Consider the following 10,761-nt stretch of genomic DNA (forward strand, 5'->3'; position numbering starts at 1 on the left):
GGGTGGGTGCAGACAGGAAAAAGCTTCCAGCCAGGGAGGATGGTGTGTGCAAGGTCCCTCACGCAGGAGAACTTAGTGGGGTCAAGGACTAAAAAGGAGAGAGACATGGCCTGAGCCAGGGTCAAGGTGGCCTGCTCCCTCTGCAATGTGAGGGACACTGGATTTTATTCTTGGCAATTTTAATGCATAAAAAAGTTCTAATCAGGGAGGGGCATCAGGAAACTGTTGAGAATATCTACCGAGTTTTTAATCATATGGGAAGTGTCTCATAATGTGCTGTCGATTTTAACAAGCAGAATAAGCGACTGAATGCTCGAGATGTTCCAGTTCAGGTTTTTAAAATGTGAGGGGATGACCTGCAGAGCCCCAGAACGAGACTTGCCTGGAGGTCAGCAGTGCCTGTCCTGGGCCATGGAAGGCTTCATTTTCCTCCCTGCACTTTGCAGTCTTTTCCAAGTTTTCGAGATGCGTCATTTACATGATCAGGAGGGAAGGGAGATGTTTAGATCTGCGCTCCTGGCTGCGCCTGTAGGGCGGAGTGAACCACAGGGCTGGGGAGGCAGCAGTGGGCCAGTCGCAGGTTGGGCTCCCTGCGCTGTATCTGGGACTCACTGTGTCTGCCCTCACTGGCTGAACCCTTCTCTTCCCAGTTCGAGGGCTGCTCAAAGGCCTATTCCCGCCTGGAGAACCTGAAGACTCACCTGCGCTCCCACACCGGGGAGAAGCCGTATGTGTGTGAGCACGAGGGCTGCAACAAAGCCTTCTCCAATGCCTCAGACCGCGCCAAGCACCAGAACCGCACCCACTCCAATGAGGTACCCGCCTGGGGGCCCCGGCACGGCTCACCCTCACCCCATGGCTTCTTGACACCTGTAGGCCATTTGGCAGCCGGGTGTCACTCCCTGCCACCCCCGCTGTTGGAGCTCAGCACACAGCCGCACCCCCTGTGCCCACAGTCCGACAGCAGCCGATGACCACTCCAGCTACTGGTGCTGCCTGGCCTGCCATGGCTGTCAGCCTGCCCTCAGTGGGGCACAGAGGAGGCTCCGTCTCCCCAGGTGGCCAGAGCCCCGGGCAGAGCTGAGGGGGCCCGTGGTGTGGGCTGTGCCTGCCTCCCAGTCCCTCCTAGGGCCAACCACCAGCACTCGGGCAGACCCAGGAAAGGATGTCTCTAAAAGTTTAGGGACATTTTGGACCCCAAAGAGACTTGCTTTGATAAGAAGTCAGAGGAATTCCCAAAGGTATCAACTCAGCGTGTCTAAGATAAGAGATAGCCTTGGAAAGGTATGTGTGTGTGCAAGTATGTATGCGCCTGTGTGGATGTGGTTGTATGTATTATGTGGGGAGGAGGTATGGATATGTATTTGTAAGTATGTGTACACATGTGGGTGTTTATATACATGTTCAAGTGCGTGTGTTTAGGTGGATGTGTGTGCATACGTGTGTGTACATGTCTGTGTGTATACATGTAGACAAAAGTCTATTTATATGTGGATGTCGTGCGTGTGTGTGTGTGTGTGTGTGTGTGAGCTCAGGACTAAGCGTCAGAAACCGTAGGTTTTCATCCTGCTTCTGGGTGACTTGGAGCCAGTGTCTTTGCCTCTCTGAACCTGTCTTTCCTCATGAGAGAGAGCAGGGTGTTCAGTGTTGTCTCACAGACATACAAGGAGGTAATACACTCACTGATACTAAAAATCCCAACATGCTGATCGCTATGCTGATCACACCAGGCACTGTGTGTCCCGTCCCTCCACAGGCTCTGATCCGTGTCTCCAGTTCAGGGGGTTGGGGTTGAGGATCTCGTTAACCACATGCTTACCTCCAAGAAAAGGTGGCAGGCGAGGTCGGTGGGCGGGGCTCCATCCAGGGGTCCAGCCCCTCTCAACAAGGGTGCGGCCGTGCTCCCCTGCGGAGTCTGCCTTCCCGCCCCACGCGTGACGCCTCTTCTCTTCCCAGAAACCCTACATTTGCAAGATTCCAGGCTGCACCAAGCGGTACACGGACCCCAGCTCGCTCCGGAAGCACGTGAAGACAGTCCACGGCCCAGACGCTCACGTCACCAAGAAGCAGCGCAACGATGTGCACCTCCGTGCCCCCCTGCTCAGGGAGAATGGGGACAGCGAGGCCAGCGCCGAGCCCAGCCGGGGCTCCGAAGACAATGCCGAGGCCAGCAGCACTAGCCAGGCCGTGGAGGACGGCCTGCACGTCAAGGCCATCAAGACGGAGCGCTCTGGGGTAAGCCAACTGGGCAGCCGGGGGCCCGTCCACGCCCCGCCCCCAGGAGGCCACGCCCAGCGGCAGGAGAGCAATGCCATCTGCCGGGGGGCACCGTCTCCAGGAGCCGAAGGAAGTCCCTCCTCTCTACAGCTCAGTATCCCTCCCTTCACCACCTCTGGCCCCCACCGAACCTGTCAGCCCAGTGGGTCCCATTCTGCTGGGCCGACCGTGGGGAACAGGATGTCTGCCCCGACTCGGCCAGTCTGCGGGGTGCCGGTGGTTTCCGGTTGCTGCCTTTCCCACCGGCCCCCAGGCGCCGCAGCTGCCCCCCACCCTCTGTCCTGTCTCTGCGTCCTTGCCCTTCTGGCCTGCACCCCTTTTGTTCTAACCATCTGTTCTTTGTCTCCACCTCTTTCTCATGACTGTACCTCCCCTAAGGATAGACGGTACTGAGGTGAGCAGAGGAGCTGGGTGGGGCTGGGGGAGGGCTGGCATGAGTAAGGGCGGCTGGGGTGCTTGTCCAGGCTCCTCAAGGGCCTGGGAAGGCAGGTTTGGTTAGGTCGACAGCAGGTGCTGCACGTGGGGCCGTAGGAACAGGTTATAGCTGCAGCAGGGGGCAAGTGTGCAGTCACAGGAGGAAGCCGTGGGATCCAAGCCTGCATGAAGATCAGGGCAGAGTATAGGTCCAAATCCAGGCTGCAGAGGAGGGAAGGAAAGACCTCCAGAAGATCTTGAGTCCTGAGGTGAGGAAGGTGGGGGCAGTGCCATGGGCAAGTAAGAGCACTGTAGCTTCCCTGGAAAGGCCTGGAATGTGGGACCTTCAGGCCAGGGGTGAGCCAGAGATGCTTCATTCCAGGTGAGCCTTATTTGGGCTCAGATCCCAGGTCACCGTGAAGGTTGCCCACATTCTGTGAAGTTCTGCACCGTACATGTGTGCCATGAACTCTCATCCCACTTTGCCTTGACTCAGAGGGAGTGCTGGTTTGGGGAGGGCGAGGGCAAGGGCTGCATCCAGCAGCTACAACCTCTGCAGTCAAACCCTTTCTAACAACCCATCTCTAGCCTTTTGGGCAGGCAGCAGGTCAGCAGGCCTTCACTCTTCCTTGCTTCCTCGAGCAGCCCATCACTGCTGGCAGGATGCTTAAGTCTCCTCTTTTTGTATTAATTTCACATGGCTGCAGCAGCCTCTGTGGGGCTCAGCTGCCAAGTGTTCACGCACTGAAAGCTCTTCAAGCAGAGCTCCAGCCCAGACACTGGCTAGAAGAGCTTAGGAGCACAGCAGGGAGGCTGTGTGTGGGGAGAGGGGCTGTTGGTGGGTGCCTGACGATTACCTGGTGCCTTCTACTTGCTGGGTTGTCTCCATCTATCTATTGACTCTCTCCAGGGGGCAGCTCAGGTCCAGCTTATAGTTGGGGAAGCCGAGGTTCAGAGAAGTAATGCTTTGAAAGCTCCTCCATGCAGCGGCTTCCTTCTCGCCCCCCGCCCCCACCTCCTCAAGTGTGCAAGAGTGCTGTGTTGGGTGGCAGGGCCCATGGCTTCTCGCACCCTCTGAGTCTGTGCCTTCTTATCATGCCCCCTGCAGCTGTGTCAGTCCAGCCCCGGAGCCCAGTCTTCCTGCAGCAGCGAGCCCTCTCCCCTGGGCAGTGCCCCCAACAATGACAGCGGCGTGGAGATGCCGGGGACAGGGCCCGGGAGCCTGGCAGACCTGACAGCTCTGGAGGACCCGCCGCCAGGGGCTGACACCTCCGCCCTGGCTGCCCCCTCTGCTGGTGGCCTACAGCTGCGCAAACACATGACCGCTATGCACCGGTTCGAGCAGCTCAAGAAGGAGAAACTCAAGTCACTGAAGGATTCCTGCTCATGGGCCGGGCCAGCTCCTCACACCCGGACCTCCAAGCTGCCTCCCCTCCCGGGAAGTGGTAAGTGGAGGCCCCAGATGTGCTGGTGGGGTGGGAGGGAACCCAGGGCAGCACAGTGTGATTCACACCCACCAAACACCATGTGCTTTGGAGAAGATAGATCTTATGAGCCCATTGCATAATTTTGGAAATTGAGGTTCAGAGAGGTGAAAGTGCTTTGCCTAGATTAGTGACAGAGCTGAGACTTAGCCCAGGCATGAGTGACTTCAAAGCTCATGCTCTTCCAACTACACTGTGCTGCATCCCCATAACTCCTCAAAACAGGCTAACTCAGCTCCCATCATCCTGTTCCTCATGATCCATTCACTTGTCTATCAGGCACCTGCCATAGATACCATAGCAAAGACCCTCAGCAGGACAGTGAGATATTCCAGTCCCTGTGGTGAAAGGCCATGCCACCAGATGCAGGATGAGCCAAGTAGCACCAAGGACAGAGCTCAGGGTAGTGAGAGAAAGCAGAGCAGCTGGGGAAGAGCTGGGAGGACTTGCTGGAGGAGGCAGCCCTGTCCTCAGCCTCAGGAAGTGTTAACCAGGCTTTGAGATGGAAGATGTCCTCACTGAGCATTTCCTGAGTGTCGACTCTGCCGAGCAGTGTGCTGGGCACAGACACCCTGGGGCGCTGAGCCTCTAGGCTGCCCCCCAGGGACTGATGGCCCATGTGGTAGGACTGGGTTATAGAGGGGTGACACTGAGAGGCTCTTCCTTGAAGGGAGGATTGTTGCCCCAGCTGTTGGAGGAACTGCCAGCAGATGGCCTTCAATTCCCAGCCTCCTCCAGTGATTGCCTGGGGTGTGACAGCTGCCTCACCCAAGGTCACCCCTTCCCAGAGTGGCCCACATCCAGGAACAGATCAGGGATGTAGAGGCCGCTCAAGGCCCAGAGCTCTCCGTGAGATGAGCCACAGCTGTCAGGGGTCCAGTGTTGCAGCTGTCTTCTCCCGGCCCACTCTGCAGCCTCTCTGCCCTCCCATGCCCCTGGGTCCCAGGACACTCTCTATAAACAGCCTTCTGGGTAAACACAGCCCCAGGGGAGCCCAGCTGGCAACACATCCATGGATGAAGAGGGTGCAGGGAGGCTGTGTCCAGGGCCCTCCTGGGCTCTTTTCAGTAACCCAGTGTTCCCCAGCAACACAAGCCATCCTCAGCTGGAGACTGAGAATGGGGCGGAATGAGAGCACAGGGCTTGCGGGGCAGCAGTAGACTGGGATCAAGCCGCCTAACTTGTGCCTGTGCCCTGGCAGTAAGTGCCACCATTTGCTCCCAATTGTCTCTTTCTTCCTTTCGTTGACAAATCATTGACTGGGTGCCAGACCCTATTCCAGGGCTCTAGGCCCGGCAGGCTCAGCACCCTCTAGGCAGTGAAAGCATCGCCTTTTGTCCCCCATTCCCAAGGCTGATCCCTCTCCTCTCCCACAGGCTCCGTGCTGGAAAACTTCAGCGGCGGCGGGGGCGGCGGGCCCGCGGGGCTGCTGCCCAGCCCGCGGCTGTCTGAGCTGCTCCCGGGCGAGGTGACGGTGCTGAGCCACCTGCAGGAGCGCCGGGACAGCTCCACCAGCACAGTCAGCTCCGCCTACACAGTGAGCCGCCGCTCCTCCGGCATCTCCCCCTACTTCTCTAGTCGCCGCTCCAGCGAGGCGTCGCCGCTGGGCGCCGGCCGCGCGCACCCTGCCAGCTCTGCTGATTCCTACGACCCTATCTCCACCGACGCATCGCGGCGCTCTAGTGAGGCCAGTCAGTGCGGCGGCTGCCCGGGGCTTCTCCAGCTCACACCCGCCCAGCAGTACAGCCTGCGGGCCAAGTACGCAGCAGCCACAGGTGGACCTCCCCCGACCCCGCTGCCGGGCTTGGAGCGCACGAGCCTGCGGACACGGCTGGCGCTGCTGGATGCTTCCGAGCGCGCGCTGCCCGCTGCCTGCCTGCGCCCGATCGGGCCGCGGCGGGGCAGCGACGGGCCACACTACGGGCCCACGGGGCCATTGCCCGCTTTCCCCCACGAGGCACCAGGCGGCGGGGCGCGGCGGGCCAGCGATCCCGGGAGGCGGCCTGATGCCCTGGTGGCCCCGCGGGTGCAGCGCTTCCACAGCGCCCTCGACGTGACCCCAGGCACGCTACCGCCACCCTGCGGCCAGGGCCGAGGCCTCCGCCTGCAAAGCCATGCGAGCGCTGAAGGCAGCCTGGCCCGTAGCGGCTACTCGCCCCGGCCGCCCAGCATCAGCGAGAACGTGGTGATGGAAGCTTTGGCCACGGGGGCAGACGGCACTGGCCCAGAGGTCAGCCTCGGACTGCCAGAGGACGACCTCGTGCTCCCCGATGACGTGGTCCAGTACATCAAGGCTCGTACCAGTGGCACCCTAGAGGAGAGTACCCCACCGGTGTACCTCCCGGAAAGCACCTGCTTCTCTGAGAACCCTAAACTGCCCAGCCCCGGGCTGCACGGCCACCGCACCATAGCAGCTGCAGACTCGAACGTGGGCCCCTCCGCCCCAGTGCTGGGAGGCTGCCCACTGGGCTACGGGGCCCCCTCCAGCCTGAGCAAGAACAGCATGCCTGTGCAGTGGAACGAAGTGAGCTCAGGCACTGTGGATGCACTGGCCAGCCAGGTGAAGCCTCTGCCCTTCCCACAGGGCAACCTAGCTGTGGTACCGCAGAAGCCAGCCTTTGGCCAGTACCCAGGATACAATCCACAGGGCCTGCAGGCGAACCCTGGGGGCCTAGACAACTCACAGCTGCACCTACAGCCCTACAGTGGAGCCTCGTCCACACCCAGAGCAAATTATACACAGCAGCTGCGGCAGCCAGGGGCTGGCAGCCAGTGTCCCAACGTGACTGCTGCAGTGAACCCCCACCCCGGCTACAGCCAAGCCCACCCCCAGCTGAGCACCGTGGGTGGGACCCTGAACCAGTTCCCCTCCTCTTGCAGCAACATGTCAACCAAGCCAGGCCACCTGGGGCTCCCCCAGCAAATGGAAGTTGCTCCTGACCCCACCATGATGGGCAACAGCCACAGGGAGCTCGGCATGCCCAATTCCAGCCTGGCTGGGATGCCACCACCTCACCCAGCCCAGAACTACCCACAGCAGAGTCATCACCTTGTGACCACCATGAGCCAGGAGGGCTACCACCAAGGCCCCAACCTGGTGCCTTCCCACCAACCTAGTTTCATGGAGCCCCAGCAGGGCACGATGGGGGCAGCCGGATCTAGCTTTGGCCTAATGCAACCCCGGCCACCCCCAGAGCCTGGCCCTGCCGCCCGCCACCGCGGGGTACGTGCTGGGCAGCAGCTGGCCTATGCCAGGGCAACTGGCCATGCCATGGCTGCTATGTCAGCCAACCAGGAGATGGCAGAGTCTATACCCAAGGGAACAATGGGCAGCATGTTGTCCCTACCCCCCCAGCCACCCCCGCAGGACACAGGTGGAACCCAGGACCACAGCATGCTCTACTACTACGGCCAGATCCACATGTACGAGCAGAATGGAGGCCCTGAGAACCAGGCCGGCTGCCAAGCCCTGCGACCCCAGCCAACACAGCCCCAGGCCCTGCCCTCGCCAGGGGTCAACCAGGTGTCCAGCACTGTGGACTCCCAGCTACTTGAGGCACCCCAGATTGATTTTGATGCCATCATGGATGACAGTGATCACTCCAGCTTGCTTTCTGGCGCCCTGAGCCCCAGCCTCCTCCACGGCCTCTCCCAGAGCTCCTCCCGCCTCACCACCCCACGCGGCTCCCTGACTCTGCCCTCCATCCCCGCCGGTATCAGCAACATGGCCGTGGGGGACATGAGCTCCATGCTCACCAGCCTGGCCGAGGAGAGCAAGTTCTTGAACATGATGACCTAAGGCCCCGGCCCCTGGCACTGAGCAGACTTGGAGGGACCATCGCTTCCCAGGGCACGGTGCTTTTGTGTTTTACCTTTTTCCCCAAAAAGTATTAAATAGGTCTGAGGGAGTTTGGCCAGTGGCTGGTTCAGCCACAGATGCTTTAAGGGCAGGTTTATGTGCATCCCGTCTGGTCTTCCTTCAGACAGTCTTTTGGAACTCTCAAAAGTCTCCGCGGAAAAGGCAAGGCAGGGATACAGAACTCGTTTACACAGTGCTTCACAGCCTCTGGTGTTTATGGGAGTGTTCTGGCTTTGTCACCTCTGTCATTTGGCTAACGAGGGATAACATTGGCCCAGGGCATTCCAAGCACACATGGAAAGAGGTGAGAGGAACCACATTTGGATTTGGATCATCCAAAAGCCATACCAGATATTCTAATCCAGGAAGATAAGTTTCTTGCTCCGGTGCCTGCAAGGTAAAGGGATTCCTGGCCCATGGGAATTCTTCTGTGAAACTTAATTGTTGAAGCCTCTGACATCCCTTGCTGTGGAGGGGGAAATTTATTTTTTTTACCTGGATGGTTTGGAAGCACATCCTTATTATGTGTTTGGTAGAGCTGCTGTCTCTACCCTGCAAAGCCAAGTTTGTGGCTGGCTGACTGTCCAAGTATATATGGATGAGTAAAGTATGAAAACATTGCCCAGAAAAGGAAATAAAACAGTGTAATACTCAGGGCAAGCCCAGAAGCTGCCCAGGCCTCTCCAGACCATGTTTACAGTGTTCATGCATGTAGAATGTAGCCCTTCCTGAAAAGAACACATTTCTAAATACCTCGGGGCTGCTGGAGCTGCTGGGGGTTAGGGATGGACCAAGGTGAGCTGAAATGTGTGATGAGGGGGGCCTGGGTAAAGAAAGCACACTGGGGGCCCAGCCTCAGGCCGCCCTGGAGGTCTCCCAGTTGGAAGAGGAAGTCACATGTTTACCCAACCCTATTTCTCCAATGCACTGTCCACCCACCTTATGGTGGAGAACTGTGTGGCTTGATGGCAGCCTTTGCCCACATCCCTCCAGGCCATGCTGTCCACTCACCAGCGGCCCCCCTGACTGACCCCACGCTACAACGTGCAGTCCTGGTATCTTCTGGTCTCCCTTCCCTCCGCCCACCTGTTCATTTCACAGACAGCAGTGATATGCATGGCATTTTGGGCAGGGGTGGGGTTGTGAAAGGGTTGATTCTTGGGACTCTGAGGGACCATCTCTGAATTTTCCTGTTCAGTGTTGACCAAGCCCCACCTGGAAATGGAATTTGGAACTGGCATCAGAAGACATTGTTCCCGAACATATGGGAGGGTGAATGGATGCATCCTCCCCACCACACACGTTCACAAACACCCCACACCTTTCTCATGCTGGACTTGTGGCAACCTTGCTGAATCCACCTGCATCACTATGAACTTGACACTGACTATGAGCCTGGCTTCAACCAGAACGTGGCCAAAACCTCACCTGGGACTCTACACCCCAGAGCAGCAAGTGCTTTGTCAGGGTTCAAAGACAAGGTCAAGTTCGAATGACAGCCCTGAGACACCTCCAAGGGTCTGTGCTCTGTGTGGTGCATGTTCTTTCCCTGGGCTAGTATTTCACTGGCCGTTCCCTGTTTGTATATAATCTGTACAGAAAACAGCATCCCTGAAAATACTGTAGGTGCATCATCCGGTCAGATTTATATCTCCAAAACATTTTTAGCTTTTTCTACATGCTATGAATTGAGATGACATACTCAACTTGTAAATAAGTTGTTTTTTGTACATTAAAAAAAAGTAATTTTTTCATAATTTATTTGGTCTATCTGCTTCTTCCTTGACATTAGTTAATGAAAACCTAGGCAGTAAATTCAGTGCATTTGAACAGAAATGAGGCTGTATTTTTTTTTCTCAGCAGCATCAAAATTGACTGTTCCGCCTTCGCCAGGAAATGTTTAACGCTGGGGCATTTACTGGCTGTTTATCTGTTGTCTCAGGGTGGGAGCAGGGGAGGGGGGGTGGTGAGCAGGATTTGACGTTGTAGAGGGAACATCTTGCTGTTCTTCCAGCCAGGTGGTTGGAACATCTACGTTAGTTTGCTGGCTGTGAGATGCAGCAATGGTCTCAAGCCCTCCTCATGTCAGAAGTCCCTCTTGGCCAGGCAGTTGGACGAGCGCACTTGAGTTGTGGGAGGCAGGGAGAGGAAGACAGGCAGCCCCCTGTCCTCTGGTGCCAAAGCAGAATCAGGCAGGCTGATGGAGCCCTGGATACCCAGCAGCTGGCCACGGGCGAAGGAGCCCATGGGGAGCAGCCACATGCAGGGACTCTGAGCCCTCGGGGGTGGGCCTGGCAGGTGCACAGGGTTACCTGGGTCTGGCGATCCAGCAAACTGCCACTGAAGCGACTGAGCTACAGCCGTGTGTCTCAGGAGGACCAGTGAGGGGAACCAATGGGGCGTGGGATGAATTCCGGAACTGGGAGGGGAGAACCCAGGATGGGGTTGAAAGAAGTAAACGGCACCTTCTATAGAACCAGTTAGGCTGGCCTCTGGGATCCCAGCCCAGGCCCCTTAATGCCTTCTGCTCTAGGAGAGAAACCTTGGCACCCAGCTCGGAGAGTTCCCGAAGCCGCCTGAAAGATACTCAGCTGAAAGCTGGTTCTGAGAGAGGTCACGGATGCTCAGAAAAATAGCAAGTATAGGAAACCCCTGAGGGGAAGGGAAGTCAGCAGGTTTCCTTTCTGGGGGTGTCCCAGAGTCTTCGCTATGTGTTAGGGAACCATT

The 10,761-nt window shown here is 57.8% G+C and overlaps 1 protein-coding gene across 2 annotated transcripts in view; it reads left to right on the forward strand.

Moving 5' to 3' along the window:
* The window catches only part of GLI2 (GLI family zinc finger 2), a 261,272-nt gene extending 251,477 nt beyond the window's left edge, over positions 1-9,795 (forward strand). For both annotated transcript variants that reach the window (XM_027964829.3, XM_042243984.2), the window contains 4 exons: positions 651-815; positions 1,957-2,235; positions 3,800-4,136; positions 5,552-9,795. In XM_027964829.3, coding sequence (XP_027820630.2) covers positions 651-815; positions 1,957-2,235; positions 3,800-4,136; positions 5,552-7,974 — 3,204 coding nt within the window. In that variant the 3' untranslated portion in view covers positions 7,975-9,795. The remainder of the gene's footprint in view (positions 1-650; positions 816-1,956; positions 2,236-3,799; positions 4,137-5,551) is intronic.
* Positions 9,796-10,761: the final 966 nt, after the last annotated feature.

This window comes from Ovis aries, chromosome 2 (genome assembly GCF_016772045.2).
Source record: "Ovis aries strain OAR_USU_Benz2616 breed Rambouillet chromosome 2, ARS-UI_Ramb_v3.0, whole genome shotgun sequence".
Classification (NCBI taxonomy): domain Eukaryota; kingdom Metazoa; phylum Chordata; class Mammalia; order Artiodactyla; family Bovidae; genus Ovis; species Ovis aries.